Consider the following 21087-nt stretch of genomic DNA (forward strand, 5'->3'; position numbering starts at 1 on the left):
ACATATTCAATATTTCATGCACTGAAAACGATAACCATTCCATTTCAGAGAATTCTGATGATTCGAGGGGAACTTAAATGGGGGGATAACAGCACCTCCAACAGAAAAACACACAATGCATCCACACTCGGCTGAATCAAAACAGCTTGCTAGTTGTCTGCATGCAAATTCCTCGTTGTCATTAAACAAATTAACGTTGAAAACAACATCTTGTTGACTACACACAATAATGTCTGGCAACAAATCGATTCACCATTGCCAGAAGAGGGGAGGCTTGATTAGTTCGCCAAGCTAGCTCGGAGACTCGAGTTTAACTGAGCTGAAAACATCACATTCCTCTTAGAACAGCGTTAAAATTACCGATCGTCAGCCTTTTCTAGGGGAGACCATTTCCTCACTGTGATTCGGTTCAAAACCATTTCTTTAACATCGCACAGTTAATAGTTTGAGAAACAAGTAATCAAGCTAGATTCGTTCAAACAGGAAGTCCAAACAGTCACATGAGTGACGCCCTGTCACATGATGTTTTCCAGACGTTGCCGTTGTTGATGGAGAGCTAATTTCAAAGGTAAATGGTTCAAAATCATCTGTATATTTTACAATATAACATGATTGCCTCCATTTGGAATGACTTGAATGTGTTTTGCTGCCCTAGCTAACTGTAGAGAGGACAGCATTTCTAGATTTATTCAGAATGGCATAGCTAGCTAGCATAGCCAGGCACCATAGCGCTCTCCTAGACGTGCTGGTATCAAACTAGCTAGCTAGCATAGCCAGGCACCATAGCGCTCTCCTAGACGTGCTGGTATCAAACTAGCTAGCTAGCATAGCCAGGCACCATAGCGCTCTCCTAGACGTGCTGGTATCAAACTAGCTAGCTAGCATAGCCAGGCACCATAGCGCTCTCCTAGACGTTGCTGGTATCAAACTAGCTAGCTAGTTGATCCATTTTATTGATACCTGGTTGTGTTGTCTGAGTCAGGCATTCACTTACAAAGGACATTCAGCCAGGGCTTGCCAATCCTCCCCTGAATAGCTACTGGCTTTTCAGGCATTTGCTCCAGCCCTACTGTAACACACCTGATTGTACTAATCACCTTTGATCAGCTGAATCAGGCGTTTTAGAGCAGGGCTGGAATAAAAGTCTGCACACTTCTCCAAGAGGAAGTGGGTTTGCAACCCCTCAGTAGGTTCAAGTGGCTAACATCTCCAGTGTTTCCCCTATATTCATTTAGCAGTGGTGGGGCAGAATAAACAAAGAAATAATAGTTAACTATTAACAGTTCATATTGTGTTAACTCATACCCAAATAATGTTGTTGACTCATCCTATACTTGTATTTGCATAAAATAAAAAACCCACCTCAAACTTTAAAAAAAAGCTTGCTATTTTGTCATATAGTGTGATGTAATACTCCTCAGAAGGATGAGCTGGCCAATCAGCAGTCCACCTGCATGAATATTTTTAATAACCAGTATACGCCCACACCATTCCAACACAGAAAAGCTTTGTTGACATACTTCATTACCATTTTTTGTAAGGAAAACTATTTCACTGATATTGTAAGTAATTATAGGTCATATTTCATAGAAATCTGGAAACACCAGGCACACCGCTAAACATTGCTAATTTTGCCACTGCTGCTGCTTGCTTTCTTTAGGCTGTAGAATCAGACAGTGACGTCCAACATGGAGACAGAGGGGAGGGCAGATGAGGGTTCCTCGTCTCAGCGTGACCCTCAGAACACTGGCAGCTACGGTAACTAGTTATGAGTTGCACATGCTTATCTCAACTCTGAATCAGACCCTTATGCCAGATTTGGACTACAGAACCAAACTGAACCAAGTTGAGTTGTACTGGGCTGGCCTGGTTACATATTCACAATAGTTTCTGGAACCATGGTGGACAAGACATTGTGAAAATGAAATATTGGAGCCAGGACAGTACGGTTCATGTCTACCCTAGAGTGTGAATCAGTCACTTTTCAGTGCTTTTCCACTGGCAGGCTTTGCACCAGTTTTTGGTCCAAAGATGTTTATTATAATAATAAAATAATTTGGTGTGTGCTTACAGTATATTTGTCTTATTTGAATTGGAAATGTGTTGTTTGTATATCCCCCTCTCCCTGAGATACTCTGAGTGTGGGATCACGGTCAGGGTCTGCCATCATCAACGGCGGCCCTGGAGCAATTAGGGTTAAGAGCAATTAGGGGTTTTCACCTTGTCGGCACGTTGATTCGAACTAGAGACCTTTTGGTTACTGGCCCAACACTCTTAACTGCTAGGCTACCTGCCACCTCCGAGACCTGTCCCAAAAAAGCCCCAAAAAGTCTAGGGCCATGGACCTACCCAGACATGAGGTCAGACTGAAGGGAGTGGGACTGGTCTTTCTACATATGACCAGTTAGAATTTACAAAGTGTTTGTTATTGCCCCTCAGATTTCAGCCTGACTCCCCAGGACTCTCTGCCTACAGAGGACTCCCAGCCTGCAGAGAAATCAGTCCCTATTGAAGAGCCCATTGTAGTGGACAGAAAGGCCATAGAGAAACTGACAGAAGGCCTGCTCTCTCACTACCTGCCTGACCTCTACAGCTCCAAACAGGCTCTGTTGGAACTCAAGTTAGTATTCAAATCACATCAGACATTAAAACAAACCCTTGGGTTGCATCCCAAATGGAACTCTCTTTCCTTTAAGGTGCACTACTTTTTACCAGGGCCCATAGGGTAGTGCAATATGAAGAGAATAGGGTGCCATTTGGGATGCACTTCTTGTTTCCTTTAGTCCAGTTTCATCTTTCACTTTCAGTTTATTAGGAGGATAATGATAATTCACAGATCACGTTGTAATTAGATTCTACTTTAAAAGATAGATAGTATTCTCTGTCCATGTTACAGATGTTGTGGTGTGTGACTGTCTTGTGTTTGAGGCTCTTATGTTCCTCTCCTTTCCTCTTGACCAGTCAAAACCAAGTCATCCTGCTGGACACACTGGACCAAGAAGTCACCAAATTCAGAGAGTGCAACTCCCTACTGGATCTAAACTCACTGGTACATTTGTCTGTCTGGCTGGCTGGCTGGCTGGCTGTCTGTCTGTCTGTCTGCCTGTTGTTTCAAACATACACAGCATCTGAAGAGAATACTTTCATTGTCCACCCCTCCTGTTCCCTGTAGGACTGATGGATGTTTGTAACCAGTTTGTTTCAGTTCACAGAGGCCAAGTTTTATCACGGTAAACTGGTGAACGTACGTAAAGACATGATCATGCTGCACGAGAAGACAACTAAACTAAAGGTGGGTGGATGTTTATTTCCCCCAGAATGGACTATTGTTGCTTAGCTCACCACATAGTTTCTCCTCCACCTCCTCCATGCATTCTCCCCTTTTCTATGGTAGCAGTTGATAAGAAATTGTTGTTTTAAATGTAAACCTACATTTGAAATTACTGACATTGAATTGAATGGGAAACTGGGATGAAATGTTTTTTAAAACAATTTGTCTCTCTGTCTCCAGAAAAGAGCGTTGAAGCTCCAGCAGCAGAGACAGAAGGAGGCTATGGAGAAAGAACAACAGAGAGACAAGGAGCTGGAGAGAGAGAGGCAGCTGATTGCCAAACCTGCCAAGAGAACATAGAACCATCCATGAACTCTGTCCTAACTCTGTCACTGCCAACTATACTATACAGCCAAAGATGAGGGATGCGCCACACATGTCGAGGGCTCCGATCCTGATCCCCTCTCTGGTTGTTGAACAGTAGACCAACTCTATTCCTCAAGATGACACAGTTCATCCATGGTTGTTGTCAGAAAGTCAGACATGATTTGGTCTCTTGTATACAGAGGTGTTAGGACAAGTACTGCTTGGAGGTAGTTTTATATTCAGAGGTGTCAAGACGATTACTACTCCTTGTTAGTTTTTGTGGCCAATCATGCTGTTTAGATCAGAATCAGCACACGCCAGCAGTGATTATTCCTCACTTCATCCTAAATGGCTGTAATAATAGAGATTTCCAAGGTGAATAAAAGAGAAGAGCAGATGAAGTCAATCAAAATCAATCTGGTTTAATACAAGTTGCAACAGAGAGACTCCTCCAGCACAGAAGCAGAGAAAACATCTGTAACCCATTTCTCTAAGTGTGTTTTGAGTAAGTTTGAGGGGTGAATGCAGCATATGGGGATGTGTGAAACTTCCTCTTCAGCATCAAGTGTCCCCACTAAGACGCTTCAGAACGGCGGTCACCTGTGCTAGCGAAGCAGAGGTTCTGGGGTTCCAGCTGAATTAGGAGGGAGCAGTACTTACTAAGGAAGCAGTGATCCTTTACATAAGCAGGCCCTTATATTCTAATGTCACAGCACCAATGTTCTGTAAACACCAGCCAAGAAGCTTGTTGGAAGTCACAACATCAGCTGCTACAGAATCACAGTGTCACAGAATACAATAACAATCAGTGTCCTCCAGTCTGGCGTCCACCACTCAACAGATATGAGAACAATCCATAACATTCAGTATCAAGTCTAGTGACCATCAACCTGTACACAAATGAGTGTCCTAAATAGAACACTGGAAATCATGTGTATTACACAAAAGGAAAACATCTATATTAAGCATTGTATTAATTGCTAACAAGCATTAGCGCAATAACTGTAAGCCTAGTTAGCATTGGTTCGCTAAAGTACCTCTATCTTGATACTGGACAAGTTCATCTGACTCTGGGGAAGGAAGTAGATAAAGGGCCTCGCTGCCAAACTCCCGAAGTATCCCTTTAAGTGAATATGCTGAATATGAGCTTTGTGCATCTTAAATTACAGTCCCCTGTTTTAGTCATTTGACATACCCACCAAAAGTGGCATGCAAATGACCAAGTATCTCAATGCATTTTCAAATGTAACATTACTACACATTTCAAAGTGTGAAGATGCCCACAATTAACCTGCCATTCCAAATAAACAATTGTGGCAAACCCAAATCAATTACAGGCTGGGTTGACTCCCACCTCCCTCCTGGCATTCAACCAAGCATCTCTTCAATTCTTATTACATTGGTTTGCAGTTCAGAACTCACAACAGCACACATGAAACATATGGGTGTCAGAGTGGCCTTTGTGTTGTCCCGATATCAATGTCCAGGGCACTAGCGGTTCTGGGGGGGGGGCAGTGCCCCTGTGACAACAATTTTGGCCCCCCTAAATGTGGAGTATGAAATCATTTTTACATAACTCATTTTTGCTATCGTTCTTTTTTTACATCCGTTATTAGACAGTGGCAACAATGATGATTATGAACATGGTCTTTTGCCTGCTAAGAAGTAAACGATATGACAACAATAACGTCTAATGTAACTGGCCCCTCTAACAGTACAACTGGCCCCAGGTTGGCCCCCCCAGTTGAAATGGTCTAGAACCACCACTGGTCCAGGGGAAGTCTGATTTCCCTACCCGGACAACCTGAGCTTCCACAACCATCCTTTGCTCTCCATTCTGCCTCGTCCGTTTTTACCAAGGCACCAGCAGCATGAGAGAAGTTTAGATTAGATGCCTGCTCCATGTGCAAAGTCTCAGGACACTTGCAGCACTCCTGCAAAAAGGGCAGTCAATAGCTCAGATGCTGTATCCAGGTTGCTGGGTGCAGGCTCAGGAAAGCAGCTGTGAGGGACAGGGCTGTAGAGGATATCTTCAGCCGGTTAGAGGGGGTGGGGTCTCACACTGATCTGGTCTAATTCATCTGATGCATGGAAGGTACAATCTGGGGTTCTTATCACAATGAAAGGCCTGAACACAGTTTAGGACATTGCTGATGCCGGAATCAAAGACTAATTCACCACTGTATGACTAATATTTACCAATATTTTCCATACAAATGTTTAACACAAATGTCAAAGAAAATAACAACACTTGTGATGGAGACACTTTTTAAGTTGACATACAGTACTTCATTACAAGTTGAAAATCCCACAGTGCAGTTACAGCGCCGGACCTCAAAGAGAGAACTGGAAAATACAGCAGAACGAACCTAGTGAGATGTGTATAAAAACAACAACAACCCACTTCTTTAGAGATATCAACATCACATTATTACATTTAAACATCACCCAATGCCAACAGACCCACCATTGCCAACAGACCCACCAATGCAGAGGTAAACTTCCTGTTTTCCGGTGTGGTGCTGGTGGTGAGATGCTCTGCTGGTGAAGATGATCAACCCCCACCATAAGGAAGTTGTTTCCATACTCATTATGTTGTGTCAAAACAGAGGTTAGAACCTACGGGGAATTAAAAGCGCATTGGTCCTTCTGTGAATATATTGGAAGTTAGGTGCTTAGTGTCTCAAACCCCCTCTGTACGAGGTCATGAAATTGATTTCTCAGAACATTTATCATTCTCTCCCCTCCAGCAGAGTGTTGTTATGGCTACCAAGCATTCAGCTATGCTGAGCTCGAAAGCCAGAGAACTTACACGTGTGAAAACACATTTCTGATATTTAGATACTCAAAATGTTATTTAAGTTCCTTTAAAAGTGAAACATACCTCACTGTGTAAAAAACAAAAAGCCTACATGGACCAAAAGGAATGTCGGCCTAATGTATGTCCCTAGCACAATATTATGTTAGGCCTCTATTAGCTTACTGTATGTCCCTAGCACAATATTATGTTAGGCCTCTATTAGCTTACTGTATGTCACTAGCACAATATTCTGTTAGGCCTCTGTTAGCTTACTGTATGTCCCTAGCACAATATCCTGTTAGGCCTCTATTAGCCTACTGTATGTCCCTAGCACAATATCCTGTTAGGCCTCTATTCGCTTACTGTATGTCCCTAGCACAATATTCTGTTAGGCCTCTATTCGCTTACTGTATGTCCCTAGCACAATATCCTGTTAGGCCTCTATTCACTTACTGTATGTCCCTAACACAATATTATGTTAGGCCTTTGTTAGCCTACTGTATGTCCCTAGCACAATATTATGTTAGGCCTCTGTTAGCTTACTGTATGTCCCTAGCACAATATCCTGTTAGGCCTCTATTAGCTTACTGTATGTCCCTTGCACAATATTCTGTTAGGCCTCTGTTAGCTTACTGTATGTCCCTAGCACAATATCCTGTTAGGCCTCTATTAGCCTACTGTATGTCCCTAGCACAATATCCTGTTAGGCCTCTATTCGCTTACTGTATGTCCCTAGCACAATATTCTGTTAGGCCTCTATTCGCTTACTGTATGTCCCTAGCACAATATTATGTTAGACCTCTATTAGCTTACTATATGTCCCTAGCACAATATCCTGTTAGGCGTCTATTCGCTTACTGTATGTCCCCAGCACAATATTATGTTAGGCCTTTGTTAGCCTACTGTATGTCCCTAGCACAATATCCTGTTAGGCCTCTGTTAGCCCACTCAACAAGCATCACAGACAAATATACATAAGTATAGACAGGTGGGTTGTGACCAACAAAACCGATGGGTGTGCAACTTTGGATTTCAATCAAAGGATTATTGACAAATAAGTAAACTACATTTTGTTGCCAAATGTTTACTGAAAACACAAATTAATTCGAACAATATGCACTTGTTCTCCTCATTACAGCGTCCTATTATCTATGTAGTGTACAACAGGACCCACTGGGCTCTGGTCAAAAGTAGTGCACTATATAGGGAATAGGGTGCTATTTGGGACACATCCTCTCTCCATCTATGACTTGTTTGTAACTGGACATTTTCAACAGCTATGAATATATGCGCCATTTGAAAGCACTTGAGGGCTTGGATGTTTTTGTGAATACAGTTGACATACGCTGAGTGTACAAAGCATTAGGAACATCTTCCTAATATTGATTTGCACCATCCCCTTTTGCCCTCAGAACAGCCTCAATTCGTCTGGGCTTTAACTCTACAAGGTGTCGAAAGCGTTCCGCAGGGATGCTGGCCCATGTTGACTTCAATACTTCCCACAGTTGTGTCAAGTTGGCTGGATGTCCTTTGGGTGGTAGAACATTCTTGATACATACGGGAAACTGTTTAGGATGAAAATCCCAGTAGCGTTGCAGTTCTTGACACAAACCGGTGTGCCTGGCACCTACTACCATACCCCGTTCAAAGGCACTTAAATATTTTGTCTCACCCATTCACCCTCTGAATGGCACTCATACACAATCCATGTCTCAATTGTCACAAGGCTTTAAAATAATTGTTTATCCTGTCACCTCCCCTTCATCTACACTGATTGAAGTGGATTTAACAGGTGACATCAATAAGTGATCATAGCTTTCACCTGGATTCACCTGGTCAGTCTATGTCATGGAAAGAGCAGGTGTCCTTAATGTTTTGTACACTCAGTGTATCTGTGTTAGTATCATGTCCCACATGGTGTCACCCCAACATAGCATCAGGCACAGCCAGGTTAGTGAATGTAACCTATCATCACATTCTGGTTAACTAAAATGAACATGTTTGTTATACTTATTAACCCCTCTCTATCTCTATATCTCTCCCTCTCTCTCTCTCCCTGTCCCCATCTCTCTCTCTCTCTGTCTCTTTCCGTCTCTCTTTCTCCCTCTCTCTCTCTTTCTCTCTCGCTCTCCCTCTCTCTCTCTCTCCCGTCTCTCTGATAAACTTTGTAATGAAGATAATTGATGCTTTGTCACTTGGAGCTTCATGATACAGCCCCTGATGATGCAGTCCCTGATGATGCAGTCCCTGATGATGCAGCCCCTGATGATGCAGCCCCTGATGATGCAGTCCCTGATGATGCAGTCCCTGATGATGCAGCCCCTGATGATGCAGTCCCTGATGATGCAGCCCCTGATGATGCAGCCCCTGATGATGCAGTCCCTGATGATGCAGTCCCTGATGATGCAGCCCCTGATGATGCAGCCCCTGATGATGCAGTCCCTGATGATGCAGCCCCTGATGTAACATTTCAATTCTTAGGAAATTATTTGGAATTAAAAATAAAATCTCTGAAACAAAGAATGAGAGAGAGAGAGTGTGTGTGTGTGGTGTGTACGAGTGTGTGAATGTGTATTGTAAAAAGTGTGATAGACTAGTATGCTGTTGATTGTTACAGCTGTTATCTGAACACAGTCCACTAGATGGCAGCAGACACCTCTTAGTATGAAGGCATTCAGCTCTGACAACGTCTGCCTAGTCACAGTTCTAGGACCAGTTATCTCTCATTCTGTCCTTTTCCCATGTCATTTTCCCTTTAGGGTTAAAACACAAAACAGACCCTAGGTCAGTGTATGGGGTGACTTCCAACTTCAAGTTGGAGGCTCTGTAGTTGTCTTTGACAGTAAGTTGTAGTTACCCCAGTCCCATTGATTGATATAAGCTATTTTCTTTTTTTATTGCCATTTTAGTAGCCAACAGCAGTCTGCCCCTCCTGCAGTTCCTCTGCTAACAGCAGATGATTCCTCAGCTTCGTATGGAGCTGAAAATTCAACGTGTATATCACTTCTTCATGATGTACAGAGATGTATCTAACTTTGGGGCAAATCCTAACTTCCACTGAAGTCGAATTTTCACTTGATGGCCCATTGACATCATTGCATGACTAAGTAAAAAATCGACTTAAAAGTTATTATTCACCTCTATGTATCTAGTATCTATTACCATGATCTGGGTTTTTCCAGGCATTACCTATGACACTGAAATGACCTGGGAACAGTTTGTATTATACCATTTGTTACTTCCTGACAGAGGAGCTAATATTAGAGACTGGCGACTTGTGAAAACTATGGTACAGTTTGTTGACAAAAAACAGCTTAAATTCCTGGCCACCTCAAGACACCCTCGTGTCGACCGCACCTCCTGCAGCCGCAGACATAAAAAGCTATTTTTACGTCTCACTTTTATTACGTCTTATTTTTACGTCTAGGACAGGAAACGCCTACAAAACCGGCCCTGCTCCTCCTCCCCACCGCCCCCTCTGTCTGGGGCAGGAACTACACTGAGTGAGATCACACTTTGGGCACTATTCAATCCAAATGGGTATCCAGTTTTCCGTGGTAAGACAACAACAACAACATTATTCCTAAACTAAGATAACGAGAGTTTGTATGTGGCAGTAAATTTAAACTGTTTACTTACAACTTTCAACAGTTGAGTTTCTGTCTGTTCCACATGCTTTAGATGTCGTTGTTTAAACTGCATATTGAAATTTAGAGTCTGCTACACAAGAAGGATGATGTTTTTGTCTTATTAACCAGGACACCTGGTCTGTGTGTTTGGTTGAACAGTTGGTTGGGGTGTGTTGAGGGACCAGACAGCCCCTGGTTGGGGTGGGGAGTGTTGAGGGACGAGACAGCCCCAGGTTGGGGTGGGGAGTGTTGAGGGACCAGACAGCCCCAGGTTGGGGTGGGGAGTGTTGAGGGACCAGACAGCCCCAGGTTGGGGTGCGGAGTGCTGAGGGACCAGACAGCCCCAGGTTGGGTTGGGGAGTGTTGAGGGACGAGACAGCCCCAGGTTGGGGTGGGGAGTGTTGAGGGACCAGACAGACCCAGGTTGGGGTGGGGAGTGCTGAGGGACCAGACAGCCCCAGGTTGGGGTGGGGAGTGCTGAGGGACCAGACAGCCCCAGGTTGGGTTGGGGAGTGCTGAGGGACCAGACAGACCCAGGTTGGGGTGGGGAGTGCTGAGGGACCAGACAGCCCCAGGTTGGGGTGGGGAGTGCTGAGGGACCAGACAGCCCCAGGTTGGGTTGGGGAGTGCTGAGGGACCAGACAGCCCCTGGTTGGGGAGTGTTGAGGGACCAGACAGCCCCTGGTTGGGGAGTGTTGAGGGACCAGACAGACCCAGGTTGGGGTGGGGAGTGCTGAGGGACCAGACAGCCCCTGGTTGGGGTAGGGAGTGTTGAGGGACCAGACAGACCCAGGTTGGGGTGGGGAGTGTTGAGGGACCAGACAGACCCAGGTTGGGGTAGGGAGTGTTGAGGGACCAGACAGCCCCAGGTTGGGGTGGGGAGTGTTGAGGGACCAGACAGACCCAGGTTGGGGTAGGGAGTGTTGAGGGACCAGACAGCCCCAGGTTGGGGTGGGGAGTGTTGAGGGACGAGACAGCCCCAGGTTGGGGAGGGGAGTGCTGAGGGACCAGACAGCCCCTGGTTGGGGTGTGTTGAGGGACCAGACAGCCCCAGGTTGGGGTGGGGAGTGCTGAGGGACCAGACAGACCCTGGTTGGGGTGGGGAGTATTGAGGGACCAGACAGCCCCTGGTTGGGGTAGGGAGTGTTGAGGGACCAGACAGCCCCAGGTTGGGGTGGGGAGTGTTGAGGGACGAGACAGCCCCAGGTTGGGGAGGGGAGTGCTGAGGGACCAGACAGCCCCTGGTTGGGGTGTGTTGAGGGACCAGACAGCCCCAGGTTGGGGTGGGGAGTGCTGAGGGACCAGACAGACCCTGGTTGGGGTGGGGAGTATTGAGGGACCAGACAGCCCCTGGTTGGGGTAGGGAGTGTTGAGGGACCAGACAGACCCAGGTTGGGGTAGGGAATGTTGAAGGACCAGACAGCCCCTGGTTGGGGTGTGTTGAGGGACCAGACAGCCCCAGGTTGGGATGGGGAGTGTTGAGGGACCAGACAGCCCCTGGTTTGGGAGTGTTGAGGGACCAGACAGACCCAGGTTGGGGTGGGGAGTGCTGAGGGACCAGATAGCCCCTGGTTGGGGTAGGGGGTGTTGAGGGACCAGACAGACCCAGGTTGGGGTGGGAAGCGTTGAGGGACCAGACAGACCCAGGTTGGGGTAGGGAGTGTTGAGGGACCAGACAGCCTCAGGTTGGGGTGGGGAGTGTTGAGGGACCAGACAGACCCAGGTTGGGGTAGGGAGTGTTGAGGGACCAGACAGCCCCTCGTTGGGGTGTGTTGAGGGACCAGACAGCCCCAGGTTGGGATGGGGAATGTTGAGGGATCAGACAGCCCCTAGTTGGGGAGTGTTGAGGGACCAGACAGACCCAGGTTGGGGTGGGGAGTGCTGAGGGACCAGACAGCCCCTGGTTGGGGTAGGGAGTGTTGAAGGACCAGACAGACACAGGTTGGGGTGGGGAGTGTTGAGGGACCAGACAGCCCCTGGTTGGGGTGGGGAGTGTTGAGGGACCAGACAGCCCCAGGTTGGGGTGGGGAGTGTTGAGGGACGAGACAGCCCCAGGTTGGGGAGGGGATTGCTGAGGGACCAGACAGTTCTTGGTTGGGGTGTGTTGAGGGACCAGACAGCCCCAGGTTGGGTTGGGGAGTGTTGAGGGACCAGACAGACCCTGGTTGGGGTGGGGAGTGTTGAGGGACCAGACAGCCCCTGGTTGGGGTGGGGAGTGTTTTGGGACCAGACAGACCCAGGTTGGGGTGGGGAGTGTTGAGGGACCAGACAGCCCCAGGTTGGGTTGGGGAGTGTTGAGGGACCAGACAGCCCCTGGTTCTGGTGGGGAGTGTTGAGGGACCAGACAGCCCCAGTTTGGGGTGGGGAGTGCTGAGGGACCAGACAGCCCCAGGTTGGGTTGGGGAGTGCTGAGGGACCAGACAGCCCCAGGTTGGGATGGGGAGTGTTGAGGGACCAGACAGCCCCAGGTTGGGTTGGGGAGTGTTGAGGGACCAGACAGAGCCAGGTTGGGGTGGGGAGTGTTGAGGGACGAGACAGCCCCAGGTTGGGGTGGGGAGTGTTGAGGGACCAGACAGACCCTGGTTGGGGTGGGGAGTGTTGAGGGACCAGACAACCCCTGGTTGGGGTGGGGAGTGTTGAAGGACCAGACAGCCCCTGGTTGGGGTGGGGAGTGTTGAGGGACCAGACAACCCCTGGTTGGGGTGGGGAGTGTTGAGGGACCAGACAGCCCCTGGTTGGGGAGTGTTGAGGGACCAGACAGCCCCTGGTTGGGGAGTGTTGAGGGACCAGACAGCCCCTGGTTGGGGAGTGTTGAGGGACCAGACAGCCCCTGGTTGGGGAGTGTTGAGGGACCAGACAGCCCCTGGTTGGGGAGTGTTGAGGGACCAGACAGCCCCTGGTTGGGGTGGGGAGTGTTGAGGGACCAGACAGCCCCTGGTTGGGGAGTGTTGAGGGACCAGACAGCCCCTGGTTGGGGTGGGGAGTGTTGAGGGACCAGACAGCCCCTGGTTGGGGAGTGTTGAGCGACCAGACAACCCTGGGGGCAGCGGTGGTTTCTAAGGTTGTGGTCTCATCTGTGGTCCTCCTATCCTCTCTACCTCATGTCCTCCTCTTCTCCTTCCACCCTCCTCCTCTGCTCTTCTCCTGCTCTCCTACCACTTTGTCTCATTTCTCCTCCTGTCCTCCCCTCTCCTCTCCTTTCCTCCCATCTACCCTTATCTCCTCCTCACCTCTCCTCCCTTCTCGCCTCTTCTCCTTTTTTCCTCACCTCTCCTCCCTCTTATTTCATCACCGCTCCTCCTTCCCTTCTTTCCTCCTTCCCTCCTGTCGCCCTCATCTCATCCTCTCCTGCCATGGTTCTTGTCTCAGTATTTATAATTGTGTCCGTCGGGAGGAAAAACAAACCTCTCCTCTGTAGCCGCAGCTGCACAGCTGTGGCTTGTGGTGTACTGTATCCATCTGTGTGTGTGTGTGTCTGAGTAAACCGTGATTCAGGATGGTGAGGAGTGGGAGGCTGCGTCTCGGTCCAACTCAGCACTGGGCCTCACATCACACACCACCCGACCCCACCCCACCCCACACCACACTGGACGGAACACCTAAACATGATATGGCTGCCAGAGGCCACAGTAACAGGACTAATAGATACTGCATCATGTTCTTATTCCTCTCATACGTAATGTTACCATTTGGTTGGCATGGTAGTATTCCACACTGCCCGTCTCTAGCCATAATATGACGTTCTGCTTGGTATAGTGGGTAGTGGTGTGGTGGAGCTGGAAAACTTTTCTCCTGGTGTTTTGACCAGAGCGGAGTGAGGAGAGTTTTCCTTCCATCCCAGGCTTGTGTGTCTTCACCAGAGTAGACCAGGGCTGAGAGAGGGAGGCTAGCTTTCCTCCCAGGCTGGTGTGTCTTCACCAGAGTAGAGCAGGGCTGAGAGAGGGAGGCTAGCTTTCCTCCCAGGCTGGTGTGTCTTCACCAGAGTAGAGCAGGGCTGAGAGAGGGAGGCTAGCTTTCCTCCCAGGCTGGTGTGTCTTCACCAGAGTAGAGCAGGGCTGAGAGAGGGAGGCTAGCTTTCCTCCCAGGCTGGTGTGTCTTCACCAGAGTAGAGCAGGGCTGAGAGAGGGAGGCTAGCTTTCCTCCCAGGCTGGTGTGTCTTCACCAGAGTAGAGCAGGGCTGAGAGAGGGAGGCTAGCTTTCCTCCCAGGCTGCTGTGTCTTCACCAGAGTAGAGCAGGGCTGAGAGAGGGAGGCTAGCTTTCCTCCCAGGCTGGTGTGTCTTCACCAGAGTAGAGCAGGGCTGAGAGAGGGAGGCTAGCTTTCCTCCCAGGCTGGTGTGTCTTCACCAGGACAGAGCAGGGCTGAGAGAGGGAGGCTAGCTTTCCTCCCAGGCTGCTGTGTTTTGACCAGAACAGAGCAGGGCTGAGAGAGGGAGGCTAGCTTTCCTCCCAGGCTGGTGTGTTTTGACCAGGACAGAGCAGGGCTGAGAGAGGGAGGCTAGCTTTCCTCCCAAGCTGGTGTGTCTTCACCAGAGTAGAGCAGGGCTGAGAGAGGGAGGCTAGCTTTCCTCCCAGGCTGGTGTGTCTTCACCAGAGTAGAGCAGGGCTGAGAGAGGGAGGCTAGCTTTCCTCCCAGGCTGGTGTGTCTTCACCAGAGTAGAGCAGGGCTGAGAGAGGGAGGCTAGCTTTCCTCCCAGGCTGCTGTGTCTTCACCAGAGTAGAGCAGGGCTGAGAGAGGGAGGCTAGCTTTCCTCCCAGGCTGGTGTGTCTTCACCAGAGTAGAGCAGGGCTGAGAGAGGGAGGCTAGCTTTCCTCCCAGGCTGGTGTGTCTTCACCAGGACAGAGCAGGGCTGAGAGAGGGAGGCTAGCTTTCCTCCCAGGCTGCTGTGTTTTGACCAGAACAGAGCAGGGCTGAGAGAGGGAGGCTAGCTTTCCTCCCAGGCTGGTGTGTTTTGACCAGGACAGAGCAGGGCTGAGAGAGGGAGGCTAGCTTTCCTCCCAAGCTGGTGTGTCTTCACCAGAGTAGAGCAGGGCTGAGAGAGGGAGGCTAGCTTTCCTCCCAGGCTGCTGTGTTTTGACCAGGACAGAGCAGGGCTGAGAGAGGGAGGCTAGCTTTCCTCCCAGGCTGGTGTGTCTTCACCAGGACAGAGCAGGGCTGATAGAGGGAGGCTAGCTTTCCTCCCAGGCTGGTGTGTTTTGACCAGAACAGAGCAGGGCTGAGAGAGGGAGGCTAGCTTTCCTCCCAGGCTGGTGTGTTTTGACCAGAACAGAGCAGGGCTGAGAGAGGGAGGCTAGCTTTCCTCCCAGGCTGGTGTGTTTTGACCAGAACAGAGCAGGGCTGAGAGAGGGAGGCTAGCTTTCCTCCCAGGCTGGTGTGTCTTCACCAGGACAGAGCAGGGCTGAGAGAGGGAGGCTAGCTATCCTCCCAGGCTGGTGTGTTTTGACCAGAAGAGAGCAGGGCTGAGAGAGGGAGGCTAGCTTTCCTCCCAGGCTGGTGTGTCTTCACCAGGACAGAGCAGGGCTGAGAGAGGGAGGCTAGCTTTCCTCCCAGGCTGGTGTGTTTTGACCAGAACAGAGCAGGGCTGAGAGAGGGAGGCTAGCTTTCCTCCCAGGCTGGTGTGTTTTGACCAGAACAGAGCAGGGCTGAGAGAGGGAGGCTAGCTTTCCTCCCAGGCTGGTGTGTTTTGACCAGGACAGAGCAGGGCTGAGAGAGGGAGGCTAGCTTTCCTCCCAGGCTGGTGTGTCTTCACCAGAGTAGAGCAGGGCTGAGAGAGGGAGGCTAGCTTTCCTCCCAGGCTGCTGTGTTTTGACCAGGACAGAGCAGGGCTGAGAGAGGGAGGCTAGCTTTCCTCCCAGGCTGGTGTGTCTTCACCAGGACAGAGCAGGGCTGAGAGAGGGAGGCTAGCTTTCCTCCCAGGCTGGTGTGTCTTCACCAGGACAGAGCAGGGCTGAGAGAGGGAGGCTAGCTTTCCTCCCAGGCTGGTGTGTTTTGACCAGAACAGAGCAGGGCTGAGAGAGGGAGGCTAGCTTTCCTCCCAGGCTGGTGTGTCTTCACCAGGACAGAGCAGGGCTGAGAGAGGGAGGCGAGCTTTCCTCCCAGGCTGGTGTGTCTTCACCAGGACAGAGCAGGGCTGAGAGAGGGAGGCGAGCTTTCCTCCCAGGCTGCTGTGTTTTGACCAGGACAGAGATGAGACAATGCCTGGGATAGTGGGTATAGTGGTGTGGTGGATCTGGAAAACATGTCTGGTTCTGCTGGTGTTTTGACCAGAGACCAGAGCAGGGCATGACAGAGTCAGCTGCATCCCAAATGGCACCCTATTTCTTCTTTGGTTGGTGGGTTTATTTTTGTCCTATTTCCCACATGTACTAGTGTGTATTATATACATGTGTGAATTAGAAATGTGTTTTTGTATATCCCATCACCCTCGGAGACACCCTGGGTGAGTGGGGTCACGGACAGGTTCTTCGTGCACTACTCCATGGGCCCTGGTTAAAAGTAATGCACTATTTAGGGAATAGGGAGATTTGAGATGCAACCTCACAGTGAGGCTAGTTTTCCTCCCATCCACTGCCTGCATGGTCTTATATAACCATGACCAGGCCAGACGGGCACAAGGGGAATGTGGGTAGTTGAGTTGCCCAGGCTGACCCAACAGATGGAGTAATATGTTTTTTAAATGTTAAAAAGATGTTTCAGTCAATGTGCCCGTAGAAAGCTCATACAGTATACTATATATATATCTTCACTGTAAGAGGAGAAGTCAGATTCCATTTAATTTGAGTCAATTTAGGAAGTAAACTGAAACTGTAATTCTAATTTTCCTCAATGAGAAGTGAATGAGATATGTTGTTATAGAGGTGAAGGGTTGTCTGCATCTCAAAATGGCAACCTATTCCCTACATAGTTGTTGTCTTCTCTAGGCTAAAGGCCTTCTCTTCTCAGTGATAAACAATCTTGTTGTTGTTGTCCCTGTCTGTGTAATTACTGCCCTGGTATGTTTCACATCTCAGCAGCAACACACAAACACAGACTATGGTGAACCCCAGGAGGTATAGACTTTTACCACCAACCCAGACTCTGGGTTAACCCTTTACTATATCAGCCCAGGGTTGGCTAGCCAAGTGCTGGGTTTACCCTCGACTTGGCCTTTGGTTGCAGTTAGTGTTTGGTTAGCTGGATTAGTTAGTACTGCGTTAACTCTCTCTAGCCCTCATGCTGTACCGGCCTTCATTTTAAGCTCTTTTTTTTGTTTCCCACAAAAATAACGTCTGTGAGTCCTCAAAACAAGGCTTCAGTAAAAAGCGCATTAGAAACAGCAGGTTTTATAAATCACCCTGGTTTCAGTGGGATGGGATCTGCTGCTGTTAAATTGGTAGATATAGCAATGTGCCCTACGCACAGAGAGAGACGCATTGAAGAGCTGGGTTACTGTGGTGGAGGGAAAGGATGATTTGATTCAACCAATGTGCCCTGCCCTTGTTATTGCCCTACGCTGGGTAACAGAGAAGGAGAGAGAGAGGGAGAAAAAGAGAGGAGAGAGAGAGGGAGAATGTTGTGTACTGTGGGAGAATCAGAGAGTTTATGTTTTCAGACAGATGGATGTCTTTCTGTTGTGTCTGCAGATACACAGTCACCTCAGAGGCCAAGGAGAGATGTTGATGGGTTCTGGTCTAGTGGCTGGCCTTAAGAGGTGTGTGTGTGTGTGTGTGTGTGTGTGTGTGTGTGTGTGTGTACATATAAGTATATGATATACATGCACGTGAATATATGGGTAGATACTCTCCAGTCTAAGCCAAACCTTAAACAGTAGAGCAGAGTTAGCCACCAGTCTCCACTAGAATTTATACTGTTGTTTATTCTCTTTCTGAGATGACCACAGACTGACTACTGCTTATCCTGCTGCTTCCCTCAGAACAGACAGGGGAGAGGGGAGGGAGTGAAGAGAGAGGGGAGGTAGAGACAGAGAGAGACATAGAGAGGAGAGAAAGAGAGACAGAGACAAAGAAAGTGGAGAGGTGGTGAAGGAGAGACAGGAGAGAGAGTGACATCCACTATGTCTACCTCTTGGGCCGTTAGTGGTCAGTGTGGTTGAGATAACTCCAGGTCTCCACAGCCGGCCCAGCCCAGGGGTTATGGTTGATCTGTATAGAGTAGACTAGAACCCTTTGAAGAATACTTTTTTATTCCACATAGAACTCTTTTGGGTTCCATGTAGAACCCTCTGTGGAAAAGGTTTTACATGGAGCCCAAAATTGTTCTACTTGGAGCCAAAAAGGGTTCTTCAAAGGGTTCTACTATGGGGACAGCCGAAGAACCGTTTAATTAAGGTTCTAGATAGCACTTTATTTTCTATGATTGTAGAGGTAAGGAGACAGAGTGGCAGAGAGAGAAAAAGAAAGAAAGGGAATGAGAGAGAGGTGCAGAGCAGTTTGTAGTCAGGGGGCGTTCTGGGGCAGCCAGCCCCGCAGCGCTGCAATTATAGACATTTACATTTTTTTTCCAAAGAGGAGCACCACTTCTTCCATAACTGCTTATCTGACGCTCTCATGCAGCGCATTCTATCTCATATACACAGAGAGCCTTATTCTAATGTATCTCCAGAAGATTGTGCGGTAACAGGAAAGGCCTCTTTATCTGTGACGTCTTCTCTTTGACCTAGAACATTTCCACCTCGTTTTAAAGTTACATCATGCTGGGGTACGAGTAGGGGGTTGTGGGAGTGTACCGGGTACTGTATGAGTGGTGGGTTGTGTGAGTGTGTGGGTACGTGTGGTGGGTTGTGTGAGTGTGTGGGTACGTGTGGTGGGTTGTGTGAGTGTGTGAGTGTGTGGTTACGTGTGGTGGGTTGTGGGAGTGTACCGGGTACTGTATGAGTGGTGGGTTGTGTCAGTGTATGGGTACAAATGTGAGTGTGTGGGTACGTGTGGTGGGTTGTGTGAGTGTGTGGGTACAAATGTGAGTGTGTGGGTACGTGTGGTGGGTTGTGTCAGTGTGTGGGTACGTGTGGTGGGTTGTGTGAGTGTGTGGGTATGTGTGGTGGGTTGTGTGAGTGTGTGGTGGGTTGTGTGAGTGTGTGGGTACGTGTGGTGGGTTGTGTGAGTGTGTGGTGGGTTGTGTGAGTGTGTGGGTACGTGTGGTGGGTTGTGTGAGTGTGTGGGTGCGTGTGGTGGGTTGTGTGAGTGCGTGGTGGGTTGTGTGAGTGTGTGGGTACGTGTGGTGGGTTGTGTGAGTGTGTGGGTGCGTGTGGTGGGTTGTGTGAGTGTGTGGTGGGTTGTGTGAGTGTGTGGGTACGTGTGGTGGGTTGTGTGAGTGTGTGGTGGGTTGTGTGAGTGTGTGGGTACGTGTGGTGGGTTGTGTGAGTGTGTGGGTACGTGTGGTGGGTTGTGTGAGTGTGTGGTTACGTGTGGTGGGTTGTGTGAGTGCGTGGTGGGTTGTGTGAGTGTGTGGTTACGTGTGGTGGGTTGTGTGAGTGTGTGGGTGCGTGTGGTGGGTTGTGTGAGTGTGTGGGTACGTGTGGTGGGTTGTGTGAGTGTGTGGGTACGTGTGATGGGTTGTGTGAGTGTGTGGTTACGTGTGGTGGGTTGTGTGAGTGCGTGGTGGGTTGTGTGAGTGTGTGGGTACGTGTGGTGGGTTGTGTGAGTGTGTGGGTGCGTGTGGTGGGTTGTGTGAGTGTGTGGTGGGTTGTGTGAGTGTGTGGGTACGTGTGGTGGGTTGTGTGAGTGTGTGGGTACGTGTGGTGGGTTGTGTGAGTGTGTGGTGGGTTGTGTGAGTGTGTGGGTACGTGTGGTGGGTTGTGTGAGTGTGTGGGGTCGTGTGGTGAGTTGTGTGAGTGTGTGGGTACGTGTGGTGGGTTGTGTGAGTGTGTGGGTACGTGTGGTGGGTTGTGTGAGTGTGTGGTGGGTTGTGTGAGTGTGTGGGTACGTGTGGTGGGTTGTGTGAGTGTGTGGGTGCGTGTGGTGGGTTGTGTGAGTGTGTGGTGGGTTGTGTGAGTGTGTGGGTACGTGTGGTGGGTTGTGTGAGTGTGTGGGTGCGTGTGGTGGGTTGTGTGAGTGTGTGGTGTGTTGTGTGAGTGTGTGGGTACGTGTGGTGGGTTGTGTGAGTGTGTGGGTACGTGTGGTGGGTTGTGTGTGTGTGTGGTGGGTTGTGTGAGTGTGTGGGTACGTGTGGTGGGTTGTGTGAGTGTGTGGGTACGTGTGGTGGGTTGTGTGAGTGTGTGGGTACGAGTAGGGGGTTGTGGGAGTGTGTGGTTACGTGTGGTGGGTTGTGTGAGTGTGTGGTGGGTTGTGTGAGTGTGTGGTTGGTTGTGTGAGTGTGTGGTTACGTGTGGTGGGTTGTGTGAGTGTGTGGGTGCGTGTGGTGGGTTGTGTGAGTGTGTGGGTACGTGTGGTGGGTTGTGTGAGTGTGTGGTGGGTTGTGTGAGTGTGTGGTTACGTGTGGTGGGTTGTGTGAGTGTGTGGGTGCGTGTGGTGGGTTGTGTGAGTGTGTGGGTACGTGTGGTGGGTTGTGTGAGTGTGTGGGTACGTGTGGTGGGTTGTGTGAGTGTGTGGTTACGTGTGGTGGGTTGTGGGAGTGTGTGGGTACGTGTGGTGGGTTGTGTGAGTGTGTGGTTATGTGTGGTGGGTGTGGGAGTGTACCGGTTACTGTATGAGTGGTGGGTTTTGGGAGTGTACCGGTTACTGTATGAGTGGTGGGTTGTGTCAGTGTATGGGTACAAATGTGAGTGTGTGGGTACGTGTGGTGGGTTGTGTGAGTGTGTGGGTACGTGTGGTGGGTTGTGTGAGTGTGTGGGTACGTGTGGTGGGTTGTGTCAGTGTGTGGGTACGTGTGGTGGGTTGTGTGAGTGTGTGGGTACGTGTGGTGGGTTGTGTGAGTGTGTGGTGGGTTGTGTGAGTGTGTGGGTACGTGTGGTGGGTTGTGTGAGTGTGTAGGTACGTGTGGTGGGTTGTGTGAGTGTGTGGTGGGTTGTGTGAGTGTGTGGGTACGTGTGGTGGGTTGTTTGAGTGTGTGGGTGCGTGTGGTGGG

The 21087-nt window shown here is 49.4% G+C and overlaps 2 protein-coding genes across 4 annotated transcripts in view; one reads left to right on the forward strand and one right to left on the reverse strand.

Moving 5' to 3' along the window:
- The window catches only part of LOC115166966 (zinc transporter 4), a 10799-nt gene extending 9785 nt beyond the window's left edge, over positions 1–1014 (reverse strand). The window contains exon 1 of one of the 3 annotated variants that reach the window (XM_029720953.1): positions 995–1014. The gene's annotated coding sequence lies outside the window, so the exon portion shown is untranslated. Of the gene's footprint in view, positions 1–253; positions 482–994 lie in introns of those variants that run through there. The other 2 variants (XM_029720951.1, XM_029720952.1) reach the window with 2 other exon arrangements.
- On the forward strand, positions 483–4049 carry bloc1s6 (biogenesis of lysosomal organelles complex-1, subunit 6, pallidin). Its single transcript, XM_029720955.1, has 6 exons — positions 483–568; positions 1661–1758; positions 2440–2620; positions 2962–3049; positions 3206–3292; positions 3512–4049. Exons 2-6 carry the CDS (start codon positions 1689–1691, stop codon positions 3629–3631), a joined length of 546 nt encoding a protein of 181 aa, XP_029576815.1. The 5' UTR covers positions 483–568; positions 1661–1688; the 3' UTR covers positions 3632–4049.
- Positions 4050–21087: the final 17038 nt, after the last annotated feature.

The sequence above is a fragment of the Salmo trutta genome, chromosome 29 (assembly GCF_901001165.1).
Source record: "Salmo trutta chromosome 29, fSalTru1.1, whole genome shotgun sequence".
NCBI classification, from domain to species: Eukaryota; Metazoa; Chordata; class Actinopteri; order Salmoniformes; family Salmonidae; genus Salmo; species Salmo trutta.